Source organism: Perca flavescens, chromosome 2 (genome assembly GCF_004354835.1).
Source record: "Perca flavescens isolate YP-PL-M2 chromosome 2, PFLA_1.0, whole genome shotgun sequence".
NCBI lineage: Eukaryota > Metazoa > Chordata > Actinopteri > Perciformes > Percidae > Perca > Perca flavescens.
Window position 1 is genome coordinate 33,087,216 of NC_041332.1, and position 27,311 is coordinate 33,114,526.

Here is a 27,311-nt window from a genome sequence, read left to right on the forward strand (position 1 = left end):
TGGAGGTGTGAAACCGGATTCCTCCCTGATCTCAGGTCCATCTCCAATGTAAATGCAGGTTGTTTTTAGGTGTAACACTGCTTTCAAAAGACAATATTTGAGCCAAATGTCAGAATATTTGGACCTTCCAAATTGAAGCTAGTAAGACAGCTAAATTAAAGTTGTCCTAGTTTTGACACTAGTTACAATGGAAATACATCCCTCTAATAACTTCCATTTGCAATTGGAAACTAACGTAGACAATGTAAATATACCCTCAAAATGAATGGTGTCAGATTGTGATCACACATCTTAAGACAAGCATGTCTGGTCAAATGGACCGTACAACTCACAGCTTTTTAGTTAGTCTTTACTTGCAAGTAGACTTCAACTGCCTTTATAAACCACATCATGGTTAATATGCAATACTGGGCAAAAATAAATAACAGTACCACGGTTTAGTACAACAGACCAGTGAGAGAATAGTTAACTGAATTATGTTTATTCAACAAATACCAGTTGACAGTTCAATGCAATAGCTTGATTATACAAAACATGACTTTCTGCGTATTAAATGGTCGTTTCTTCATTCAGGTTTGTTGCATCGGCTCGGTGGAAGCAGTTTTCTGGCCAGTGATGCTTTGGATTTTAGACACCTGAAAAGAGACAAATACAGTCAGACTGGAACAATCTGACGACAAACAGAAATATGATCATTGTAGCCTCAGATAAAAGTTAGAATGAAGAGCTGAGAGCTCCCATACACGCAAACAGACATACCATTAAAATAAACTAGATCACATCAGCAGGAGCACAGAGTTACTTCCCATTTGTCGAGTCATGAAATCAACCTGTAAAAGAGAATCTGTTTTAATTCACATAAACTAAACATGTGCATACTGGATGTCTACTGCAGGAGCCTCAGAATAAAGTTAGAATCAGGAGCTGAGTACAGCTCTCATAGTAGGTGTCAGAAAAGTTATTTGATTTTGTCATCACAGGCTACAAGTTAAACAAATGCATAAAGACTGCAGGGACTCACCAGCTCTCAGACCCAGTGAGGTCCTGGTCAATAAGAGATTTGATCTCAGGACCATCTTCAGCACAGCAGCATCAGAGCTTTGTTTGAAGTGTTCTGTCTTCCTATTCTTACCTGTAACAGTAGGGGAAAAGTTAGTGAAAATTGACAATTATGGAGGCGAAGACTGCACTAATACTAACTGAGCCTCAGAATAAAGTTAGAATCAGGAGCTGGACTACAGCTCTCATAGTAGGTGTCAGAAAAGTTATTTGATTTTTGTCATCACAGGCTACACATTATTCAACTGCATGAAGACTGCAGGGACTCACCAGCTCTCAGACCCAGTGAGGTCCTGGTCAATAAGATTTGATCTCAGGACCATCTTCAGGACAGCAGCATCAGAGCTTTGTCTTCTTATTCTCACCTGTAACAGTAGGGGGGAAAGTTAGTGAAAATTGACAATTATGAGGCGAAGACTGCACTAATACCAACTACTGAGCCTCAGAATAAAGTTAGAATCAGGAGCTGGACTACAGCTCTCATAGTAGGTGTCAGAAAAGTTATTTGATTTTGTCATCACAGGCTACAAGTTATTCAGATGCCAACATACTGCAGGGACTCACCAGCTCTCAGACCCAGTGAGGTCCTGGTTAATAAGAGACTTGATCTCAGGACCATCTGAAACACAGTGGGCTCACATCTTTGTCCAGCCAGCTCCGACGTTTTCAGTCTTCACATTCCTACCTGTAACCATGAGGGAAAAGGTCAGTGAAAATGGATAATTATGATGCGAAGACCGCACTGATATACTGATAACTGAGCCTCAGAATAAAGTTAGAATCAGGAGCTGGAGTACAGCTCTCATAGTAGGTGTCAGAAAAGTTATTTGATTTTTGTCATCACAGGCTACACATTATTCAACTGCATGAAGACTGCAGGGACTCACCAGCTCTCAGACCCAGTGAGATTCTGGTCTTCCGACTGCTGAAACACAGCAGCAGCATCCATCCATCCCTCAGTCGCCCCACTCTCACCTGCACCAGATTCAACTGGATGGCAAGAAAGAAAAAAATCAGACAAATGATTACATACTTTTTGATGTTTTTAAATGAGAAGCTGTTGTTGAGCTCTCATAAGGCGTAGGAAAAAGGTAGTGTGGCATTACTGGCTGTGAAACATGTTGAAGATTACATGTGGGTTGGATGTCAAAACAATTTACCTTTTTGATATATAAAAAGTGTGAGGAAGTCACCAGGACACTACATATTAAAAGGCATAACAATACATCTCATCCTTTAATTTATTCATATTCAGTTCAGTTTTATTTGTCATTGCTACATCATAACAAAATATTGTTAGAGCAAAAACAAAGACATAGGCATATAATTTTAAGCTGTTCACCCGGTTGCCTTATCTATACATGTCCCCATAAAAAGAATTTACCCATGACTTTGTACCTAATTTAACTCCCCATAAATACCCCTTAGAATGACTTTGTACCGAAGTTGACTTCCCATAAATCCCTCTAGAAAAACCCCATTAAGTGCTATGTCCATTAAAGTGCATGGTGCAATCAATAAATCGTATTTTTGCAGCAATGCCCAGGTCACAGGTATTGATGGTATATGGGCAGAGACATTATGTCACAAAGGGATGTCTGATGGAGGATGGGGAATTTCGGGGGTAGTAGGTAAATTTAGCAACCCGACTGCATGGAGGTAAAGACTGTTGGCCAGCCTGCTGGTTTTGGCCCTGATGGACCTAGATCTTCATTGCACTTCATTATGCAGATTAACTCACATCTGCTTTTATCCAGTGGAGGCCATCTTTAAAGCAAATTTCTTTTCAGTTTCTTCATCTCAACCTTGACTTAATGCAAGTCATCCAGGCAGGCATCAGCTCCAGCAGGCCTCCATGCGGCTAACTAGAAAAATGGAAGAAAAGGCAAGGGGATGAATAAATTCCAGCACCAGTTGTAAGTATATTGAGCCATTTCAATTCCACACAACTTGGACAATAAGCACATGCTTTTAGGTCCCTGTTCCCAAACTCCCATGTTCCAACCTATTACAGTAACGTTAGGCATCGAAGGACACGATTTTAACAGACATTATGGATTTTAATAGTCTACTGCAATTCAGACATGACGTTTTCAGGTAACGTTAATCAACGCAGAGTGGGGGACAACTTCGACCGATTCAAAAGGCCATTATTCAACACCACATTCTTATGCGAGAAAATTCAACTAAGTTAGGGCCGAAATGTGTGACGCGACCTAGAAAAGACTTGTGGATAAATGTAGGAATACAGTTAGATTCCTTATTAAAATATTCATAGTTAATACTCCAAATAGCTAACATATATTTTTTCCCACCGTATTTTTATAAGTGGAAACACCACGTGGTAGCTCTGGCCCTTGCAGAACCTTTGCACACGTGTTGCCGTTCAGACCAACGTGGTAACTTAGCTAAGTTAGTTAGCATACAAGGTCCTCCTTATGTTAGCAACACAATACTCACCGGTCAGACTTCTTTAGGATAAACCGGCCCGCTCGGTTTGTCTTTGCTGCCCGGGGTAACGTTAACGTTTGGAAAACCCGCTGAAGAATGAAATGAGGATTCATCTCTCCTGCCGGGGCGTGCTGCATGCGGAGGACTGATGCACCAGAGGAGAGGAGGAGAAGATGAACATACACGGCTTCCGTCTAACGGAAATCCCTCCCCTTTCTGGCCTGGCCTCTTTTATATATGTCAATGTCTGGCCGCAAAATTACGAATCCAACTATGGCCACGCCAAGACCCGCCCTACGAAGCAGCTCGATTGGTTGGGGTTAGGCATTTCACCCAATGATTTCACCTCGAGTGGTTAAGGTTAGGGGATTGGTCAGGGGATAGGACCTGTACATGTAAGCATGGACGCCTGGCCAATAGTAGTGTGTGAACGCTATTGAAGGGTGGGTCTTGGCGTGGCCATAGTGGGATTCGTAACATCGCTGCCTGGCCTAGCTAGCTAGGTGTATCCATATACTGTCTATGGGTGTATCAGACTCCTAGCTGTGTGTAACGTTAGCTAGCTAGCTAACGTTACACACAGCTACATCCGTTCGTCGGACTTTTTGAAAAGCGGACAAATAGTTAGAGGATTTTCAGGCCATATCATTTGCTTATTTGGCCCTTGTTAATGTACTGGACGCTATTATCTGAACAACTAGTCGTTTTAACAAAGATAAAACAACTAATGCTGAATCCGATTTTGTTAGCATTGAACAAAACGTCTACCGTAAATGTTCTTCGTGTAAAATAAGTGCAGTTTAGACGCTCCTAGTTCGTATTACCGCCCTCCTCAGGACGTCACTTTAACAACCACGTGCTTGCTTCATTTTCCAAGAGTGAATGGCTGGACCTTATATACTGTCTATGGGCTGGACCGACTCCACTCATTTTTCACCCTGAAATTGAAAACTACTTTTGCGATCAAGTGATGGTTCTCGTTTTGGTCTGATTTAATTGATATTGCCCCGAACTCCTAAGTCCGACAATCTCTTGTAGTAAAATGTTCCTATTATATTTGTTACATTCTAATAAAACATGCTTAACAGTTTCAGAACTCAAACACTCGAAGCCCAGTAGGCTAATTTTCCTAAAGGCTAAAGGACTGATTCAGCCCACAGTGGCCGAGCCTCAGCCCATTTGAACAGAATCTCTCGCTATAACAATAGCTGGCTTTTTAAACCTGTGGTTGCAGAGAATAGTGTCACCCTTGCGTCTCATTTTCCCATACCATAAATCTAAAATCCTGACACAGAAGCGATACGTGAAAGCCTCATGGTAGTTGCAGTTTTTGAATGCTAACAAAATAATAGTCATTGTATTTTGGTTGAAAATGGGGAAATGTTGATTTATTTATTTATTTACAGTAGTGTGTAGCAATTTGCTAAGAAAATGAACAACAGAAAATGCCAGTATTATTCAGCACTTGGCTTATCTGGATAGCTTTGAAACCCTGAACCCAAATGTGCAAATGCATGTAAATAAATAAAAAGAGAGAGAGCCCCGCAGCCTAATCAGCTTCATGTAGCTACATTCATCTTTCTCACCTTTGTAGAGAGCTTTGCTGCTGACAAGTGCAGACAAGCCTTTACACAACTATGTCAAAAGCTATAAATTTAAACCCCTCAAAACAACATTCTTAATCCAGGGTAAACTAAGTGTTATTGTTCAATCAATGGTGGGTCTGGTATTTTGTTTAAGCAGGATTTGGGGATAAAACACCATTCTATGTAGGCCTACATATTGGCCCATAGCCTTTTTCACAAGTACACATTTCATGTAAAAATATCTCAACTTCAGACAAAGATATAGCCTCCTGGAGGCAGGGTATTTTAACAGCAATTTGTAACTTGATAGCCTGAAAATGCTTGCAGGTATTAACTGTCAACTCGGGTGCTGCAGGATATTTTCTGCTGGATATGCAATAATATGATGACACTTCTCATTATAGGCTATACCAAATTGCTTTATTTCTGCATAGTCACCAACTATACTTATTTGCCACCCAGTTAATGCTGGTGCATTATGGTCAAAAAATGTTGACACCCCTGCCCATGTGCTTTTATGTGTTCTTTTGATCTGGGAAAGTTTTTTGTGGTTTGGGTTAGGCCCTTTACTTCCAGTTAAGTTAAAAACATTTTTTTTTATCACAACAGCATACAACAATGTTTGAGAAAAAAGTGAACACTAACTACTGAAGGAGGTCCAATGTTCCCCAGCAGTGATTTTATTTTATTTACTCATTCATTAAATTTTTCAATTATATTTACTATATTTTCTCTACACTTCCAGGTATTTAATTCTGGTAGAAAATAAATCCTTTTTAATTTATTTACTTGGAGTTTTTTTTATGCCTAAACTGTCAACTGTCGTGTTAAATATTTAGTCTAAATAATATTGGAGTTAACCATGAAAAGTAAGTGTACACTGTAAACCCAAATTTAGATGTAATTCAACTTTATGGTGGTCACTACTTGTTCTTTCATGTTTTGTTAAAAACCATAGGCATTACTAAATCACATTAGGTGTTTGTAATAATCATCTTAAGTATGCAGTGCACAGATCATATTAAAGGTCCAGTGTGTAACGTGTTTAGTTGTTCATTATCAAAATCTGTGTTGCCCGTTCACAAACTTTCTTTTTCATGAATATTTACCACCACCATCAATTCCAAGTATTCCTTTTGGCTTGAAATTTTATATTTGCATTCGCATGAACATGAATATTCATGCGCCATCCTGAAATACGTTAGCCGGTAAGGGACATACAGGACATACTGCTCCTCCTTTCGCGTTTTCACTGTCACATGATAAACTCACAGGTGCTGCTAATGCTGCTAATGGGTATCGTAGCTTCCCGGCCCCGGCAAGTTTGAAGAAGGAAACATGGAGGACCACACGTATTCAAAATCAAAAATTTCAGGAACAGGAGTCTTCTTCTTCACCCAGAAAAAGGATATTGAAAACAGCAAGAGACTGGCTTTTTGATGGGTGAAGGCTTCTATAGCTGTAATACATACTTTGAACTGCGTGGTGCGAGAGAGTTGATTGCGATATATGATCTCAACCATAGATGGTATATTATTAGACGGTATATTAATAATATACCGTCTAATAATATACCAACGCTAGATGGGAAAAATGCATGGGATGGGATGGGATGCATAATTACAATCTATGCATTGTCATCCTTTCTGTTTTACTGTGAATGTATTGAATACATTCTTCCTAACACTATACTGCCATAAAGAAAAAAACATATTTATAAGTTTGAATTATTGTTATAGTTTTGATAAGTAGAGCCTAATGTTTCATATTTATTACATTTCAAATAACATATGTTTACTAATGATTGTTAGTAATGACTATTTATATGAACTTGATTTGTCTACTGCATCAAACTACCAGTCTGTGCTAATACAACTTGACCTGTTAAGTTTCACCTTGTCTAAAAACTTAAACGGTTTAAGGCAATGGGTTTCCATGCAAATTTCTAGTAAAGTCAACAAATTTGGGATAATAGTGTAATATTTGTAGAATCCTCATTTCATTTAACATTATTTGAGTGTTTTTCACCCAACCCAACCTCACTAAATCTACTGTGACTGAATAGAAAAATGTTGAGGCTAAGAGTGCAATTCATGTAAAACAGAGGTTGCTGAAGACAACAAATAAAACAATAGTTTCTGGCAATTCCTTTAGCAATTGAGATTTAACAGAACCAGGCTTAAACATGTTGTGTAAGGTTTAATTTATACATTTATTTTGATCACAGCTGTACAGGAATGCATCATCACAGCAGAAACACAACCTTAACCCAACCATGGCACAACAGCCGTCACAACACATCCAGAACTCAACCATAAATTTATGTACAGGCTCAATCAGCTCACCTCGATTCAATGTCTATAATTATCATCATTATTTTTATTCACATAGAACCATCTGTCTCTCAAATATATCTTTGTTTTCAAAGAGCATAAAAATACAATTGGACTCTTCATTGGGATGACACTGGTGGTTGATCCACCGTCTGGCCTACGTGGGGGACCACTGAAAACTGGGGAGCCGAGGAGGAGCAGAGCAAATTTATTACAGCTTACGGGGGGGGGGGGGCTTATACGGGCTCATACAAGGTTTCTCAATGGTTGCAGGAGGTCTGCAGACAGGTTGATGGATTTAGGGGATCGTAAAGGACTCACAACTCAACCTATGATCGACTAGGAGCGAGGGTTTGTAAGAAAAAACATTAACATGTTGGGAGTGGAAAACAAGAAAAAAACAACAAATCATTTTGAATATGTAAAAGAACACTACCAAGGCACAGAGAGATGCAGACTTGACAAAACGGACACAGAGGGAGACAAAAAGGGCAGGGGGGAGAGACAAGATGGAAGGTGGACAGATTAGAGGCAGTTTCACTAACCAACACTAGAGAGAGCTCTAACAGCTCAAATACCCAGGTATATTATAAACTATGTATGTAACTGGATGTACTATATAAAGCATTGAAATATAGGATTATCTTTTAAAAACACTGTTCACTGCAGCAGGACAAAGGGATACACCGCATGAGTGTGCTTCTATATATGTGTCTTTGCATGTAAATGTGTAAGTGTGTATGCAAATGTGTAAATTCATTTCCAAGCAAGCCTCCATAGATGGAGCTAAACACCAACAAAGCAGAACACCAGCGAGATTAAAACCAATGTAATGTAATGTGTGTGTGTGTGTGTGTGTGTGTGTGTGTGTGTTTGTGTGCGAGTGTCTCAAAATTCATGGACACACATCTATATTGTCGTTCTGATCGTTAGAATAGCTACTGTACGAGTGGGAGGACATTGACATGAGCATCAGCAGGGACTACACACACACTCGTAACGACAACAACGGCAGCAACAATAATAACAACAACAGCAGCAACAACAACAACATGAAGAGAGACAACACACAGGTCAGGAAGTCCGGCTAACCGCAATCCTCCACTCATACAGAAGAGAAATAGAGGCTACGATTCATCGGGAAAAATGCATCCTTTTGACATCGCAGGAGTGGGACAGACTCAGAAAGCGGCCTGTCTCTCCATGTGCTTTTAAAAACTCTCTCTGGTATCTCATCTGTATGCATCTTGTCTATCTATCTACCTAGCTATCTATCTGTCTGCCTGTCTGTCTGTCTATCAGTCAGTTTATGTGCTTTTTTTTTTTTTTTTTGCAAGCAATATGCTTATCTGTCTGCCTCCCTGTCTGTCTGACTGAGTTAGCATCTCTGTCAGAGTCTGTAAAGATAAAAGGATGAGGAAAATGATTGTGCTTCTGGTTCCACACAGCCGTCTGAGGCTGGGCGGCGGCGGCGGCGACTCGCTGGGGCTGCAGAGGTCAGAGGTTGTGTGGGAGCGGCCTCCTCGCATTGGGAGGCGTACTAGAGCTACTGCGCCAGACGAAGAGGACGCCCTCCTCGGTATACTGTACAAGGCTACATGAGAAGCGCTCACGCAAGAGGGACACACGCTCAAACACACACACACACGCACACACACACTCTCAGAGCGCCAGCGTCGAGCCTTGGGAGAGGTTTCTTAATACACCTACACATGGGGGCTGGGGGAGGCCTTGTTGGAGATGAGTCGTGGGCGAGAGATCAGTCGAGCATTGCATCCAGCTGGTCTGCCAAGTCGTCAAACATGGTGCCGATGTCGTCCAAGATGGAGACTGTGGACTTTTTGCTAGAAAGAGAGCTGGGAGATGGATAGCAAAAGAAGGAAGAGTTTAGCTGATAGTGAGGCAGAGACGGCACAGTCACGGTAGTAGTTTAGAGCTGGTTTTGGAGCCCCCCCACCCCACCCCCCACTGTTACTTAGCATTTTATGGATCTCTTAATGATTAATGATAACCCTAACGTTCCCTTCGTTGCCTTCAGCAGTTATGGAGCAACATTAGCATTTATTTGCAGTCATGTTTCTGGCCACCTGGCAAATATAAGTCAAATAACCACACTCTTTTAGCTCTGCTTTTGGTCTCTACCAGCCCCTGAGGGAAATATCTTGCTCTTAAGCAGCTTAATGCTGCACTATGTTCCCCAGCTGGTTTGATAATTTTGTCTGTCTGTTATTTGGTGCTGGGCGGGTATAGCGTACGGTGAGCTTTTAAGGTGCTTACACACCAACCAGACGGCCGACCCTCGGCAGAAAAGCCAGTGAAAATGATCAGTCGCGTCCCCGAGGTCCAAAAAACTGCCTCGGAACACACCAAGGCGACACCGACTTGAGAAACGTAATACGTCTCCATAGCAGCAGGCGGCACTACTCTGTATTGTTGCCCAAGAAATAAAAACCGGACAAATGCGTCACATGGGTTTGTTTTCTCCGGAAATTCAAAGCCAGACTGTCATGGCGGCCGTTCAGAATACGATCTCATGTTGTACTAAAATAGTTCACTGAAACATGTTTCTGAAAACATTTTAAGCGAGAAATAGGCCATGCGGTTCCTGAATCTGTCTTCATTTCAGCTCAACAAAGGTCAGTTTGAAAGATTTTCTTCAGATTTTGAGAGACTCTAGTCACCTCATTCCGCTCGTGATATCCGGGTGAGTCCCGACGGCCCTGCCGCCGACCGAACATGTCAGGTCGGCCAAAATGAACGCCGACAGCCCCTCAGACGGACGACAGCACGGGACACACCGAACAGACTCGAGTCACAGACCTCGCCAGACTGTCCAACGGCCGATTTTCGGCCTAGTGTGTCCACACCTTTAGAGATTTGAAGCTAAAAATATCTGCCTGTTGCATGAACGATGGAAAAATTAAACCACTTCACATGAAATCAAATCCCCCTTTTTGATTCTAATCATGGTCTGCATCACAAGTCCTACTGCCGCTGCTTCCCATTAGAAACATTACTGTTAAGCAGCCAGAGGAAATGCAATGTGTTTGTTTGATTGTGCTGTAAACGGACCCCCCGTTGCTCTTCTGTTGTATTTCTGAGAAATTAGCTGCTCAAAGTATATTAAAACAGCGTTGCTGTTACCACGGTAATCAAGGGTTTGGCCAAATTAACCAAGTTTACGTAATGGCAGTCGGTTATAAACACTCCTACGGCCAACCTTGTTTTGGTCTGTTTTGACGTAAGACTTTAAATACTACAGTACACATCAGCCCTAGCAACCGTTGCTATGGCACAGAGGGCCAGCCAGAGGCTCAGAGCGGTGGAACATTTAGAACAGTTCGTCGTTTCAAATGGGAACAAAACACTGCACTACTGACCCAGAATTAGAAAGTGATTTATAACGCTGGATGTTTTTCAGGGTTCTACAAAGTGTAAACTTTAGATTCAGCTGCATTAACCTCAGTGAATGACTCGTGGGCGCTGTAATGGGCTCCTCTCATTCAAGGAACACTGCAACATTTGAAAAAAATATGCTTAATTCACTTTCTTACTGAGGTGAGGGTTAAAATAGTTGTGTGTAAGCACATATTTTGGTAGAGGTCTCTTCTCTTGCCATTGTTACTGAATCCCAGCTGTATTTCCCCCAAACAACAGTTACAGTAGGGGACTCTCCTGAAACCACAAATTCTTGTTTTACACTTCTGCTTTAAAGGTTATATTTGTCACATCCACAAACAATATGTGTTACGAAATGCAAAGTGGCATACTCATAACGGCCCACCTAACTAGACAGTGTGAAAAAATAAATAGAAATTCTTAGAAATTCTAAGACAAAAAAATAGAAATAGATGTGACATACCAGAAACTATACAATGAAATTGTATCGGCTACACAGGTGCAAATGCAAATGCGCAGGGCAATGCACGGATTCAAGATAGAATGTGTAAATTAATGAGTTTTACAGTTGTTAGTAATTGTAGCTACAGGCTAGCTGCCCCCCCCCCCCCCCACACACACACACACTTTTAGTCATTATGTTAAACTAGGCTAACCACATCCTGACATTAGAGTGGTATCGGTCTTCTTCTCATTTCCAACTCGGAAAGAAAGTGAATACGCATATTTCCCAAAATGTTGTAATATTTCATTAAGATGTTATGGAGTATTATGTCAATCCAAGCCTTGGATGTGATCCAACTGCCAGTTATCAAAACATTATCTATGCAGAAAATGCTTTTACTTGCCCAACACCCATGCTTGAAACAAGACCTCCCACTTTGGAGCTCCACGTTGTGTGAGGAGAAGCTAATTTATGCTCGGATCCTCTCTTCATCAACGTGGATGACAACAAGTGGTCCCGAGAGATTGTTGTTGGATATAAACGGTACGTTCAAATGGCAAAATCGGATCATTAACTTCATAAAAACTCACTCATTTTGTGCGTCCTCCTCTTTGATTTTATGTTCAACAGCTTGCACAGCTGCAGCCAAGGAGGCACTGGTCTCCTCCAAACGATGCTGCACTTCCTCTTCCTCTTCCTCCTCCTGCTCCACTTCCTCTACTTGACTCTCCGGCTCCATCAGATTCCCCTTCTCTCCTCTCTTCCTCTCTTCCTCCTGCTCCTTGTGCCTCTTGTGCTCCCTCTCTCTCCTCTTTTCCTCTTCCTCTCTCCTCCTCTCCTCTTCCTCCTCCAACTCCCGTCCTCCCACCAGGTCGATGGAGAGGCCGGCAATGGAGGAGCGGGGAGGTTTGACAGGGTGTGGCGAGGGGGTGGAGGGACTCTGAGCCGGAGAGGGGGAAGTTAGAGGGAGTCCCGGAGAGAGGGAGGGAGCAGAGGGGGTGTCAGGAGCTGGAAGAGGGGCGGCGGAGAGAAGAGAGGTGGGTTTGGGGGCCGGGGTGGGGCTGGCTGCAGCTGGGCTGGTAGCAGCAGGACTCGGGCTCATGGCAGCTGAAGCCACTATTGCTTTGCCTGGTTTAGGTGCTGTTGGAGGCCCACGGGGTTTTGGGGATACAGGAGGAGGTACGCGCTTCGGCTCTGGTCGGAGAGAGTCGGAGAGAAAGCTGTCAGTTTTCTTACAGACTGGTATACTCACACATATTAAAGACAAGAAGGAGATTGGTACTGGTTATCTAGCAAGATATCTATTAAACGGATGAAGATCATCTTTGGTCCAAATGTCCCCGTTAATTAAACATTTTAGGAGAGCTTAGTTGGGCTAGCAGTACAAAACCTTCAATTACTAACTTTTCGAGAACGACCTTGACGTTCCATGTTGCAATGTTGGTAGATCGTCTCGGGATCAGAAGAATCGGACAAAGAATTATCACGCATTTCTTTAGAGGATATCCTCGCTGTTGCTCAACATAGCAACATGGGAGTCTCCTCGATAAAAATACTGTAGGTTTATGTTATGATCTCAATTTCCCAAGGTGATGCCTTTTCATATTTGGCTTGTCTGATCAACAGTCCAAAACACAAAATATTCAGTTTACAATTATATCGAACTGAGAAAAGAAAAGCAGCAGAGCTACATATTTGTAAAGCTATTTAACAATGATTTGCTTATCAAATAGTTGCAGGTTCCTTTTCTGTCGATTGACTAATTGACTAAACTCATTACAAATGATTGTTTTAATGCGCCTATGTAGTAGGAAAGACGCATACGATATAACTGCGATGTCCCAGATTTGACTCCAGCTGGGGGTTTTTGTTTCATGTCATGCCTCTATCGCCCTGCATTTCCTATCTGTATCTCTACTATTTCTATCAAATAGAGGCAAAATGCCAATAAAATATAGAAATGGAAATCAATAATCCCATTACTTAACAACACAGTATCAACACCAGGACTCTGATGTAAAAGGACTAAAAGGCAACAAAAACATCAATATCATTGGAACATTTGAATACTATAATCACCTTAAAAAACTACACATAGTGGCTTTAAAGTGCTATGTCTACTTAGGGACTACATATACATTAATACATACAGAAGCTAAACTCCCTACACTAGATGCCAAATCATCAGTTTAGTGTGTAGCCTACATGTATGTGTATATCTCACCAGGGCTCTGAGCTGTCTCAGTATTATCGGGCCCAGGTATGGGGACCCTGCGAGTCGGGGTTGGGGGGTCAGCTTGTGTCTTCTTCAGGGTGACCGTGCATGGTTTGGGTGAGACCGGCGGCTTCAGAGACTTCCTAGCCTCCATCCACTCACAGCTCTCTTTGTTTGCCTCCGTCCTATCAGAGAGCTCAGACACAGGCCTCCGCCTCAGGACCACACTGCCGTTCTGCTGCGGCTCGCCTCCGTTTTTCCGGCTACCTGTTTGACTGCTGGGAGAGTCTGATTGGTTATTGCTTTGAATGACACTTTCTGTATTCTCAGACGTGCGTTGTCTCCTGCGTATGGTGTCAGAGCCAGTTTTCATGGTAACAGCGTTGGTATCCATGGATGCAGGCGCTTCAGAGTCTGTTGCCAGAGGACGCGGCCTCCTTCGAAGCGTCGCTGTGCCGTCTGTGACTTCTGATGCTGAGGATGCCACAGTCGAGCGGGGCCGCGGCTCTGGACGTTGCTGGGCTGGTTGCCGAGGTAACAGGTTGATCTGATCACCAAGGAGACTTTCTGTTCCACTGATGGTCCTGCGCCGACTTAAGACATCATCCTCCTCAGATCCAAGACCGCCTGCGCCTGCCTGCCGACGAAGTACAGGTGGACTCACCTGGAAGTCATATGATTGTTACACATGCACTTAATAGACAATTTAAAATCTGATTCTCAAAGTCCAAACCAAACACAAAGACACACACACACCTGTAGGTAGTTGGTGCTGCCTCCCAGATTCCTCGGCAGGGTTTTGGCTCCACCAACGATGGATGTCTCCAGCATAGCGGCGAGGCTGCGAACACTCCCAGAAGCCCCCTCTGATCTCTCCAGGCCCGCTGAGTCCTGAGATCTTAAAGCTGATCCCAGGCTGCCGCAGTCACTGGCTCGCCGCTCTCGATAGCTTGGCAGCCCGAGTAGCCCCTCCACCTGTCCCACTTCCTCCTCGTCACCCCCGGTAATGGAAGAACAGGAACGTTTAGGTGGTGTTGGGGGCCGACCTTTCCGACGGGGACGGAGGGTGACAGATGACTGGCTGCGGTTAACAGTGACATCATTAGGGGCAGTATGTGCGGAGCTGCTGCGGCACACAGTGGCGTATCTAGAGTCTGATTCTGAGCCAATTAGACTGTGAGTTCTCCGTCGCTCTTCCTCCTCACTGGGCAGGCGGAGCAGCGGCACTGACGAATCTTCTGCCATCCTGGTGGAGGGGCGCGGTCGAGCCCTGGGGGAGGCCTGCTGGGTCCGGCCATGTGGGGGGGTTTGTGGTGGGTTTTGTGTCGATGGGTGGGGAGAGGTCTGTGAATGTGTGAGACCTGGGCGAGGTTTGGCCAGCGGACTGGGGGCACCATCCCTCTGCTTCCTCACCTCCCTACGGGGCTCTGTACCGGTGCTGCCACCCGGGCTGGATGGAGGTGTAGAGGGGCTCTGAGGAAGCTCAGCGCTACTTCCTCCCCTCTGTAGCTCCTTCAGTCTCTTCACTCCCAACATCAGCTTCTTCTGATGGCCTGAGGGGAGGCAGAGGTGTGGAGGAGAGGAATAGTTACTGTAGGCTTTGTTTTGTGGAGCGCACAAAACATTTGGTAACAAGTGGGATGAGGTTAGGACTACTATCTTTTGTTCTTATAAGTTTTGACAATCATACTTGTGACAACCTGTGACTTTGACAATCATCAAGTGAACTAAATCTAAAGGCTTTACATCTCTTCTTGCCTTGTTATTATAATATTTTATTCATCCCACTACTACAATTTGAGAGAGCTTAGAAAATGTAAAAAATGACAACTAATTATTATGTCCTTAATATAAAAATATAACATATTATTACAGTTTCTACACCAGAGCCATCACTGAAGTGAACTCCACAAAAAATGCCAAAAATAATACAATAATACAGTATATTTATAAGGTGTAAATAGCATTTGGCACAATGTATAAAATGCCACTTCTTTTAATTGCTTAATTTTATTATTATTTTATCTTTCTTTCTTCTTATTATTAGTTTTTCTGTATGACAGGTGCGCGTATGTGTGTATGTGGCGTGTAAGTTTGCGAGCATGCGTGGAATGATCATGTAACCTTATCAGGAGGTGCACTGCAAATTTAGTTGTATAATGGACAATGACAATAAAGGCATTATATTATTACTGCACTATAATGTGAGAGTTGTGTGTGCTTTTTCAGATATGTGTCATGCACATTTCGGACCATCCCTTCCAAATTCACCATTGATACTGCTTCGTTCTGCCCTTTGCACAGGATATGTTTAAGGGGTAGGGCCAGAGGGTTAAGGGGGATCAGGAGAAGTTTGGGGGGGGGGGACGCAATGGGGAGGGCTGGGGTACAGGGGCAAAAGTCTCAGGATCTAGGTGAGGCGCTGACTTCTATTCTTAATAATGTAAATTGTGCCTCACCTAGTTTAGTAATGCCAATCTCTTGCAGATCTTCAAGGCTGATGTCGGAGATGAAGTCAATGTTTTCATACCCATTTTGCACCAGAACCTGGTAGTACTGATTAAGACCCAGGTGAGACAGCCAGTCTGCCAGATTGGCCTAAAACAGACACAAGGACACACAAACATGGGCACATTGTAAAAAGCTTGTGCACAGGTTACAAGATACAGAGTAGAATTCTGAAAAAGTAGTTTCTTTACAGACTGGAACAGTTGCGTGTGTGCATATATGCTTGTGTTGTGCAGCTGCCTAAACTCAAGATCTCCCCCTTTTTTCTAATTTGTGTAGTACACGTGAGAGCCTTACAGGCTTGTGGTCTGGCAGCCAGTCTGTGGAGGGCAGCTTGCTGATCTCTGATGTTAACTTCTTTCGATGTCCAGGCTTCATGACCCCAATTGCCGTCAGGTCCTTCAATACAAAGCACATTTACTAGTCACATCAGGAATTCATCACAACGACTGTAGGTGTTTTTTCTCTTACATGTACATGAGCTGTGTGTGATATGCCTTAAGGAATATTTTTGCTTTGGATAATCTCTGATGAGTATCCCCTGCCCTTAGGGGGTTTACGTCATACCACTGTGTCTGCTTCAATACACAAACACACACATACACGCTGGTACTAAAAACACACTCAAGGACAAACATGGGGTAGCGTTTACAGCACAGACTGGAACACACGGCCATGTGTGAACACAGGTATGTAAATGAAGCAGACAGAGTATGAGAAGTGACTGGTTGAGGCTCAGGACTCACACCGGGGGATCAGGTGACAGAGACAGGAGGGTCATGATGACATCATCCACGTCAGTGGGGAGCTGATTTAAGAGCTGTGCTGGGCAGAGCCTTGACAGACAAGGGACGGGGCGTGAGGGGGTCAGGGGTCATGACCTTACCTCGGGGGTCATGCGGCTAATGGTGTCTAGATCATATCCCGCGGTGAGGAAGTGGGTGGTGTAGAACTGCAGCTGAAACTCACCCAGCCACGCCACTACTGCCTGCTTCTAGAACACAGAACACAAAACACTACTGCCTGCTTCTAGAAGAGTCCACAGGCTTCTTCTAGAGCACGGAACACAGACCTGTTCTAGAACACAACATAGCAGCCGGCTCTAGAACACAGGAGAGAAGACTGTTCTAGAACACAACATAGCCGGCTCTAGAAACAGGGGAGAAGACTGTTCTAGAACACAACATAGCAGCCGGCTCTAGAACACAGGAGAGACGACTGTTCTAGAACATAACATGGCAGCCGGGTCTAGAACGCAGGGGAGAAGACACATTATATTATAAGACTATAGTATTTTTTTTTTTCCTTTTTTGAGCGGAGCTGCTCTGGAACGCAAAATACATTTCAGTTGTATCATATCGTATTGTAGAACACAACATAGCAGCCTGCTCTAGAACACAGGGGAAAAGACTGTTCTAGAACACAACATACAGTAGCAGCCTGATCTAGATCACAGGGGAGAAGACTATTGTAGAACACAACATAGCATTCTGCTCTAGCCTGGGAAAACCCTGACGAACTTCCGGCAAATTTGAGATTTGCTCTGCAAGTCAGTCTGGCCAAGAGCCCATTCAAGCCCATTTCCAATTTTTCCAAATCGAGGCACCAATCACAACCGTTGAGGCGGGCTTTACACGATAACGATAGCGCATTGACGGCAAGCAGCTTTTTGTTTACATCCAACATGACGGCCACCGAAGCGCAGCAACCATTTGATGCCGCTGTCGCTGCTATGTCACCCGGATCGTTGGTCTGATTGGTTGAAGGACTATCCAATTGCGCCCAGAGGCATTTGAGTGGCGTCCGTTGGTGACGTCCCTTTGGAAATGGACTGTGAATGAACTTTCCCCAGACCCACTCTCAGTTACAACTGAGAAGGGTCTGGTGTCAACCAGGCTAATTCTGCTCTAGAACACAGGGAAGAAGACTATTGTAGAACACAACATAGCATTCTGCTCTAGAACACGGGAGAAGACTGTTCTAGAACACAACATACAGTAGCAGCCTGATCTAGAACAGAGGACAGGGGAGCAGACTGTTCTGCACAGTAAATTTCATTGTAATCGCAAAATGTAACCCTGCTCTACAACAAAATCTAGAAAGCATTAACCAGCAAGGAAAGGGAACCTGTTCTGGAACACATTATAGAGGGCAGTTCAGCTTGTAATGCTGTCTTTAGCTTACAGAACATTGCAATAACCAAGGTGCACAATGCCAGCACATATTCAAAGAACAACAATACCGCCTAAAAAGTTTGTTACATACTGCTACTAAAATACACAATAAAATCACTTCAGGGTTTTCAGTTTTAATACTATAAATGGATCACTCTAGAATACACATTACTCCACTAAGGGTAAGTGGGAAAGAATGCTTTTCTAATTTGGGTTGACAGACCTTTTTACAGGTCAAATTTGATTATTTTTTTAAACCACTGGCATCAATGCTATATTTTGTGAATTAATTAAGTATCAAAGACTGTGGGATGAGATCAACCAATCAGGAACGAACCCTACTGCTTTGCTTCCGTCATGGAACATTGCTGTCGCCTAGCAACCAATAAATATACGACGTCTGCTTGATTCTACAACACATGAGAATTTGACCCTCACAGAACACAGTGCTGGTTCTAGAGCAGAGCGACAGCATGTGTGTCTCAGTGAGGACAGGGGGTGGGAGAAGGAACAGAAGGCAAGACAGCAACTGACTACTCAATGTGTCTGTCACTCTGCCTGTCTCCATGGTGACACACTTGAATGGCCATCCTCAGGGTGTGATCTGTTCAGGTGCAACACAACCACAGACACCTCATGTGCCCACTGAACCCACCCTTGTAGATGTCTTTGTCTTAAACAAAAGCACTGGTTGAGAGGTAACAGAAAGAACAGAAAGAGGAAGCTCCAGAGTGAACCAATCTGCCATCCAAGAACTCACTTTCCCATCATCCTCCTCTGCTTTCCGCTCAAACGACCGCTGTTCATGAACTGTGCAACTGGAGGAGCCTTAGGGTGGACATGAAAGGTGAGACAAGGGAGAGAAACAAGAAGAAAAATAATAAAATATATTACTTTTAGCAGTAAAGGGCAATTTTGCTATTTTAATCCATTTTACATAAACCATTAACCACACGTAGTGTATTTGAAATACAGCCCCAGTAGTGGTTTTGACTTTATGTGGTGGTATGCGTCAAACTAGTTATTTATAAAATGCTTGTCTTTCTGGGTCCTGGAGTTTCTTAATCATTTCTTAGAACAGAGTTTATTTCTCACTGATTATTACAAAGAAACATGTACTTATATACAAATTATAAGGAAAGTGGAACCAAGTTCTGTACTTCCTTGATCAAAGAAAACGGAAGATGATTGTGTGGTGTTTCCATTTACTTTACTTATGAGTTCAAACTTTTGCAGTTATTTCTAGTTAATTATTTAGAGGTTAATGAACAGCTTCTTCCCCTGCAATCAATTCTTACTAGGTTTCCATTCTAATAAATAATTAAAACAACTTAAGGAATTGAAACTGAAATGGTACAGTACCTTGTTGCAAAGCCAATAAATTGTGTTATCTAGTGATTAAGTGCAGTCTTTGAGGATGAGGAGCAGTGGAGGAATTAAATCAAGCCAGGTTTAGATTGCCTGTGTAGTCCTTCATTATAATTTTGGCAACAGCGTTTAGGGTTGGCTGGCTCTGTGGTGCTGTTTTAGCACTACACTTCCTACGTATCACTTAAACCAGTATAATGACAGCAGACTAAAATATGCTAATGGATATGCTTCTTTCAAAGATAGATTAACAACTACAAGCACAGTGCCTACATTTAAGTGGGATACATAAGACACCATATTAATGCCCCTGTATGTGTACATAAATACATCAAACACATTTTATAGACCATTTGCAAATGTACAACTTTCCTTAGCCCCAAGTAAAAACTCAAAGAAGAAGTGTGCAGTTGCTTACACTGATGTGAACTTGTATATGTAAAAATTAACAGGTTACCTGTGGACCCTGATCCAATTTAATCTTTTTTTTAAACATTTGTTTATTGATTTTTCAGTGACATAACAAAATCAAAAGGTAACATTTCGGGAGTCAAAACAGTGTCAAGTACGATCCAATTTAATCTTTAATAAAGTTATTACATTAGGTCGTGTTTAATAAATGATAACAAAACTTGCCAGTCTAAACTAGATTTACTGGAGTTTTATATGTTCTTGTTCCTATAATTCTAAGGTCAATGTTATCCTACTGCACATTCCTCTTTTTTATGTTTTGTTTCTTTGGATGTTACAGTAAAGCGTTTAGATTTTTCATCTGTGGTGGCTATCGCTGCTTATTACGACCAGCTAAAGCATAAAACCATCCTGAGAACCAAAAAGGATTAATCCCAAGACAGAGCGACTGGTCCCTGGCTGTTTTAGAGCAGCTTTTATAAATAAAGCATAACTTAAATTACTATTATACAAGGGCAGGGGCGGGGAATGCTGCTTGTGTCTGATATGAACAGTCTTTAGAAGGCCAAGTTGACTAAAAGTAAAATGAAGAAAAAATTATTCATAACAGCAGCAATCAAAACAAGCCCTGGGGCACTTGTTGTACCGGTGAACACCGCCTTGAGCTTTTTAAATTGTTTTCACTTTACTACAGAGAGAATGTTTTTTTGAATCACTGGATCAGTGGTATAAAATGTTTTTATTTGCAAGTGAAGACAGACTTTGTAGTATCCGTTTAAATCACTGCTGTTTGATCAATTAGCAGAAGGCTGCAGCAAAACAGACTTTTAAATGAAATGAAAAATGGCACAGATTATCGCTTCAAGTAAAGCTGAAGCTTTTATGTTGTGTTTGTGTGGGTTTGTGTGCTCACCCGCTGACTGCTCAACAGACTGTGACTGCTCTAAGAGATGTTCCTTGGCTTTTACCGACTGGGACAGCACGGTGGCCAGGAGCTAAAACACACACACACACACACACACACACACACACACACACACACGCGCGCGCACACACACACACGCACACACACACAAAATGAAACATTTACTCAAGCATAATCATTTAAATCCCTGAGTTGCCTTGTGACTCAGCTCAGTGGACTAAGTGCACATATAACAGACAGAGTCTGGCTTCTGACCCTTTTCCTCCTGTATTTATTGCAGTTTACGAAGATAAATGCAGCAGGAATCCTCAAATAAATAACTACTAATAATGAACTCTTAAAATAGATGATGTCTCTCTAATATGGGATCACCATCCAATTTGGCTAATTGCAAATTCAGTATTTTCTAAGGCACTACGTAAAAATAGACCAGTTATATCCAGGGATAAAAGTAATTTAGAAGGTGCTAAAGGTGTTAGAGAGCAGACCTGCAGGGTGACATCACAGATTATAAAATGAAAGCACACTAGACAATGGAAGAAAAAAATCAACATCATGCACAGACCAGAAAATGTACTATTTGTATATTTGTTTCATTAAAAATACATAATACTTGTTCTTAAATACCATGCATGACACATGCAGGCTTTTGTTAAAGTATGACTTCATGGGGCACTTAAATATAATAATAATTAAATATCAGACTCAAAGCATACAAATACTAAAAACAACAGTATAAGGTTACAAAAATTACAATGTAGAGCATCTGATGCCAGGCCAATGAGTTTAAGGGCAACTTACATTGTTCTAAATTTCTAAAATTCACTTGCATATTTTATCATTATACCAAGATACAGGCAACATTCCCCTTATTCCCCTTCCAATCTTACTAAACTAATCTAACACAAATGATATTCAGGGATAGATACAGTAGAATTAAGCTGTTACAGTTTGTCTAGGCAGAAAACGTTGACTTTGGCATTTAGGGGCTTAATTTCCCTGTGTGACTGATAAAAAGGAAAAACCAGGAGGCCACCATCTTAATGCACCTGGTTTACTCTTGAAAGAAAGCGATGCTGATCTCTCCAACGGAAGAACAAACTGAGCAGGAAACAAAATTGTGGTTAACCTGGTAACTACACTTGTGTTAGTTTCCTGAACATGTTTTGCTGTTTCCCAGAAACAGGTGCTTGTTGATTCGTAAAGATCAAGAAGCAATGTGATGGAAACCTGCAAACACATGCACACAAATAAATGCAACGAGTCTCTTACCTTCACCCCTTCAGATTGTGCGTGCAGGCCAGGAGCGTTAAGGCCGTGTGTGTTGACTCCTGGTGTGGGTGCCGGGTGTGGACTGGGTGCAGGGGTGGTCAGAACATGTGTGTTTCCAGAGCTCTGCAAGCTGCTGGATGACCGAATGCTGCCAATGCTGCCCACACTGCCACTGCGATCGCCACCTTCAAATACAAAGACACACATATTGCAGGACGCAGTATTATATAGGGAAAATTCCTCAAATACATAGTTTTACACGGTTAACCGGAAAAAAACAACTTGTGAGTTTACCTGCCAGCGGTTTGCGTAGCACCCAGATGTCCTCACTGGTGCTGCTCTGCTGACCCAGAGTAGGAGAGCCTTGAGGACTCAGCTCTGCAGTCCGCGTACCTGTCACACACACACACACACACACACACACACACACACACACACACACACACACACACACACGTTTAACTCTTACTCTTGAACACCAGTAAACACTCACAGAGATACACTCACTCACCTACACATTCATAAACACAGAATTATTAAAGTCTTAATCATTGTGAGACTTGTAAAGCCCCATAATGACCTTAGGCAAGTTCAGTGCTTACAAGTTCAAGGATTGTAAGCACTGTTTAAAACAAAATTACTTTATTCTAAATAAATATAAATATCCAATGATTCAAGCTAAATTATAGGAATATGTATAACATGGTGAATAATGGCTCTCAAATTGCATATAATATGTAAAGTATGTGAAGTTATAAAAATGATGCCATTAATTAAAATATTTCAGTTAAAGGGTCAGTTCACTCAAATTACAAGAAAGCTATTCCAGTACAATTGAAGTAAATTGATGCCTTTGACATACATTGAAAAAATAATAATAATATATATATATATATATATATATATATATATATATTCGTATATATTTGTATATATATATATATATATATATATATATATATATATATATATATATATATATATATATATACACTGTATATATAAAAACTGAAAAGAAAATTGGAATAATCCATACATTTATCGCTGGTTGGTTTCCATTTTCCAAATAATTCCTATTAAAATAAAATGGCAGCAGAACTCTATTGGCATTTGGTGTAAGTGTGAAGCTATACCTTTTTGTCATTAGGGTGAACTGATCCTTACTGACATATATATGTGTATACACAGTTGACATACATTTACACACACACACGTAGCTGCAGTGAAGTGTTGGAACAAGCCGATAGATAATATATTCTATATGTGGTCTTGTCAAACAGCGTGGAAAGGATGCTTATCTGTGATTTAAAGTGATCCTACAGTATGTACCTGTCTGACTCTGCTGCTCCTGAGAAGTGGAGAGAGGAGGAGGAGGAGGAGGAGGAGGAGGAGGAGTGGACAGAGGAGGAGTAGACAGAAAAGGAGGAGAGATGGGAAGAGGAATGTACCCAAAGGAGGAGAACCGAGGGAGGGACTGTGTGCTGGGTTGAGGGGCAGGAGGGGGAGGCAGATGCAGGGGGAGGACTTTGGAGGGGGGGTATGAGTGTCCGTTGACTGCGGCAATGGGACAGGGGTTGGGCCTGCGGAGCAGGAGGGTGTGGCACTGCTGGGAGGGGGAGTGACCTGGACACGAGCCAGGGGGAGGGAGGTGCAAAACAACAACAACTGATCAGTCATTTGAAACAAAACAAATCTAATCAGATCTGAAAATGTCAAAATAATAACGGATTAAAATCAAAATATGAGAAAGAATTACATCCATATATCCACAAGGAATATATCTCTATAAATTAAAATATAATATCACTACAGCAACAAAGCAAACAAACAATATGAACAAAACCATCACAATCTAGCAGAGTTGGTTGGACGGGTTTATTTATTCGGGAGGGTGACAGAGGAGCAGAAATATAGAGGAAGGGAGGAGGGAAGGGGGGGTCGACAGCCAATAGGGGACAGTATTGATCAATGGAGATGATTGACAGGTTGGGAAAAACAGCCTAAAGAGGCCGATGATGCTGCAGCTAGATAATCATCAGCTATAGCTGCAAAACAGCTGCTGAACAAAAAGCACACACACACACACACACACACACACACACACACACACACACACACACACACACACACACACACACACACACACGCACACACAAACACAGACAGCTGTGATGTGGGTGGTCACCTGCCCTCTTGATGACTTCCACCATGTTGGAGGGGAAGTAGCCTACACGGTCATTTCCTGTGCGGTTGTCGTGAATACAGCCTTTCCATCGGCCATCAGAGTGCTGCTCCAAAACCTATCAACACATACAGTTTACAAAGAAAAGATTAAAACCTGTTTACAGCTTGAAAACAATATCTGGACTGGGCTGCACCACCTAAGTTCATAGTACAACCTGATTTTACAACTACTAAATCAGGTAGCAGCATTAAAACTTTGGCTAAGCACCTTAGTTATGTATAAATAGGTTGCTAGGAAACACTAGGGAAGTGCCATACAGTCAAAAGCAATCAGTTATGTAAACAGGAAGTCAATGTACTATAATGTCATGAGCTGTAACTTCCAAAAATAACAGTTTTAGAGGGGCATCCTTTGTACATGTAGGTATGACTGTTAAATTTATATCTGCATAAATGGAGTAATATGTGCTTCAGAGTTAGCATGCAGTTAAATGGTAACTACTGTTTTAGTTGTTGTTTAGTTGAAATTATACTGTCACTACTTATTTTTTCATGTTTTGTTAAAAAACACATTCATTACTAAATCACATTAGATGTTTGTAATACTCAACTTAAGCCAGTAAGTTTACAAGAGAGACTTGCAGTCACTCTGAGAGTCCTGGCATCCGGTTGCCCTCAAACTCGTCCATGCTTCCTGTTTCTGCTTTGTTGTGCGCCGCTGAAAAAAATAGAGTGGTGCACGACCTCTGCCGCTCTTAAAATCCTGGCGCGCCAGCAAGATCTACGTCATTTTGACGTCACATTTGCGCGGGCCAGGTCGGGTGCGGCGACTGTAAAACGGCCTTAAGGATGTTAAGTTTCTGTATGGGAGGGGGTGGGGTCATTTGAACTGTACTGCGCTGAAGCGATGCAAAGGCTCATGGGAAAAAATATATATGTTCTGAACGGTTTCTGTCCTAGTTGAAGTGTGTTTTAGTTAATGTTTTGTTACTGTTTTGGGTGTGCATTTATGTCAACTGGGTTTTAGTTTTGTATGGTTGATTTAGTGTTCATGTTTATCTACATTTATTGTTGCACCATGACCGAGACCCGGGTAGGGACTGATCGCATTTGGGCCGTGGTATTGATTTTAGCGTACACGCTAAAGTACTTGCAGTGCAATACCACCCCCACCCCTCCTCCACGCAGTTGCTAGTAGCCAAGGAGGACACTGAGGATTAAAAAAAACATGATAAACTCTTCAGAAGGGGTTAATTATCTTTCACTTGATTTTCTGCGCGCGGAAGTCGCCGGATGCCACAATCTTCTGAACATAGCCATACTGAGAAATACAGAGAGTTTGGTGAAGCCGATAGTCTTAATTAGCTTTGTAGCAACTCAATTGGCAATGGCTTGAATGTAACGGATGTTCATTAATATAAAAAAGTTATGAACTAAAGCTTAAACTTAACATGCTAATTTTACACAACATGACTGCTGAAACAAAAAAAATTATGTTTAGTAATGATTTTTAGTAATGACTACTAATGTAAACTTGATTTGTCTACTGAATCAACGTACCGCTCTGTGTTAATACAACTTGACCTGTTAAGTAAAACCTTGTGTAAAATCTTAGATGGTTTAAGACAACGGGTTTCTACTTAAATTTCTAGTAAAGTCAATTACCGGTTATTCGGGATAACAGTGTACACCCTCGTCAAATTCTACCCATCATATTTAAAAAAGGCTACAGAGCGGTGGGGGAGCAATGAAGACGTGGCCTTACAAGCTAACTTTGTGCAGAAGAAGTTTTTATGCAAAATCCCCTGTATTAACATCAAATGCCAACAAGAACATGTGTGATCATGTGTGCACTGCAAAGTTGTCTACATTGAAGCTCCTCTTCAAAAATGAAGAAAATATCCGATTATGCTAATCTAACTGACACTAACGCCATTAGCACAATTACATTAGACATTGCAATTTGAGGTTATTCTTGTGAAACATAGTTTTCCCAGTTCACATCATTATTAAACAGCACTTTATGTGGCCGGTTAGCTCAGTTGGTAGAGTAGGCACACATATGTAGAGGTTTATTCCTCGCTGCAGTAGGTCCAGGGTTTGACTCCGACCTGTGACAGTTTCCTGCATGTCTTCCCCTCGCTCTCCCCTTTCATGTCTGAGCTGTCCTATCATTAAAAGGTGGAAAGGCCCATAAAAAAACAGCACTTCATCAAGTGTCACGTCAAATATATCTTTATCTCATTTACGCTTCAAGCTAAATGGGTCACATATATTAGCAAGCTAACGTTAGCTTTGTCAGTTACTTCAGTTTAGTTAGCTACGCAGCAGTTAATGGTTTTAAGGAATTTGTCACAACTATGTAAAACTAGTTTGTGTGGTGCAATCCATTTTAATTTAGTGATGTGTTTATCTCCACTTATTAAACTTAGCTATGTCATAACTAGGCTGCGTTTGAATTGGTTATAAACTATGATTATATGTCTAAAAAGATTATAATTAACTACATTGCATATTTTGTGTATTTACTGATGAATTTCAGTAGATGGATGTGCAGCACTTTGAGAACAGGTTGAGAAATGTATATTGTATTTTGGGACGATTATAAGATCTATGTACCGTGATAATGTCTCCAGCTTTGATGTTGAGGCTGGTAAGGTCGTAGTTGTTGCAGTAATCCTTCAGCGCACGCACCTGCATCGCAGCCGAGGCATCTACAGGACAAGAGTATAGTATGAGTGTAGCAGTAGAGTAGAGTCAAGTAGAGGACAAGAGCACCAGCAGAGAGTTTCAGGTAATTGGGATAAGGTAGAGCAGAAAGTCAGGAGGGAGCAGAAGATAATGGAAAGGAAGGCAGTAGGGGTAGGTGCATGCACTGTTTGCTTCTCTGCCACTGGTAAATGTATGCATGCATGTAATTAAAACCTAATTAGTTCAGAAAATTCACATAAGTAACACATTTACAATTTAAAATATGTCCT

At 41.9% G+C, this 27,311-nt stretch overlaps 1 protein-coding gene, 1 long non-coding RNA gene and 4 other non-coding genes across 6 annotated transcripts in view; all 6 read right to left on the minus strand.

Annotated features, from left to right (window-relative positions):
* Positions 1-464: 464 nt before the first annotated feature.
* Positions 465-3,733, minus strand: LOC114572775 (uncharacterized). Its single transcript, XR_003694827.1, has 8 exons — positions 3,520-3,733; positions 2,801-2,924; positions 1,947-2,049; positions 1,624-1,744; positions 1,330-1,424; positions 1,022-1,132; positions 760-830; positions 465-635 (listed from the first exon to the last, which is right to left on the minus strand). It is a non-coding gene; the product is annotated as an uncharacterized LOC114572775 (long non-coding RNA).
* Positions 896-983, minus strand: LOC114549084 (small nucleolar RNA SNORD60). The gene has a single exon (XR_003691507.1). It is a non-coding gene; the product is annotated as a small nucleolar RNA SNORD60 (small nucleolar RNA).
* Positions 1,202-1,291, minus strand: LOC114549094 (small nucleolar RNA SNORD60). Its single transcript, XR_003691509.1, has one exon. It is a non-coding gene; the product is annotated as a small nucleolar RNA SNORD60 (small nucleolar RNA).
* LOC114549077 (small nucleolar RNA SNORD60) lies at positions 1,497-1,585 on the minus strand. The gene has a single exon (XR_003691506.1). It is a non-coding gene; the product is annotated as a small nucleolar RNA SNORD60 (small nucleolar RNA).
* Positions 1,819-1,908, minus strand: LOC114549072 (small nucleolar RNA SNORD60). The gene has a single exon (XR_003691505.1). It is a non-coding gene; the product is annotated as a small nucleolar RNA SNORD60 (small nucleolar RNA).
* A 5,425-nt stretch (positions 3,734-9,158) lies between the features above and the next one.
* Positions 9,159-27,311, minus strand: part of LOC114562924 (caskin-1) — a 36,520-nt gene continuing 18,367 nt past the window's right edge. The window contains exons 9-20 of the mRNA XM_028589621.1: positions 26,950-27,044; positions 24,332-24,446; positions 22,441-22,539; positions 22,147-22,331; positions 20,863-20,944; positions 18,931-18,998; positions 16,294-16,395; positions 15,948-16,086; positions 14,245-15,041; positions 13,498-14,152; positions 11,864-12,467; positions 9,159-9,285 (exon numbers count right to left, since the gene is read on the minus strand). Coding sequence (XP_028445422.1) covers positions 9,189-9,285; positions 11,864-12,467; positions 13,498-14,152; positions 14,245-15,041; positions 15,948-16,086; positions 16,294-16,395; positions 18,931-18,998; positions 20,863-20,944; positions 22,147-22,331; positions 22,441-22,539; positions 24,332-24,446; positions 26,950-27,044 — 3,038 coding nt within the window. The 3' untranslated portion in view covers positions 9,159-9,188. The remainder of the gene's footprint in view (positions 9,286-11,863; positions 12,468-13,497; positions 14,153-14,244; positions 15,042-15,947; positions 16,087-16,293; positions 16,396-18,930; positions 18,999-20,862; positions 20,945-22,146; positions 22,332-22,440; positions 22,540-24,331; positions 24,447-26,949; positions 27,045-27,311) is intronic.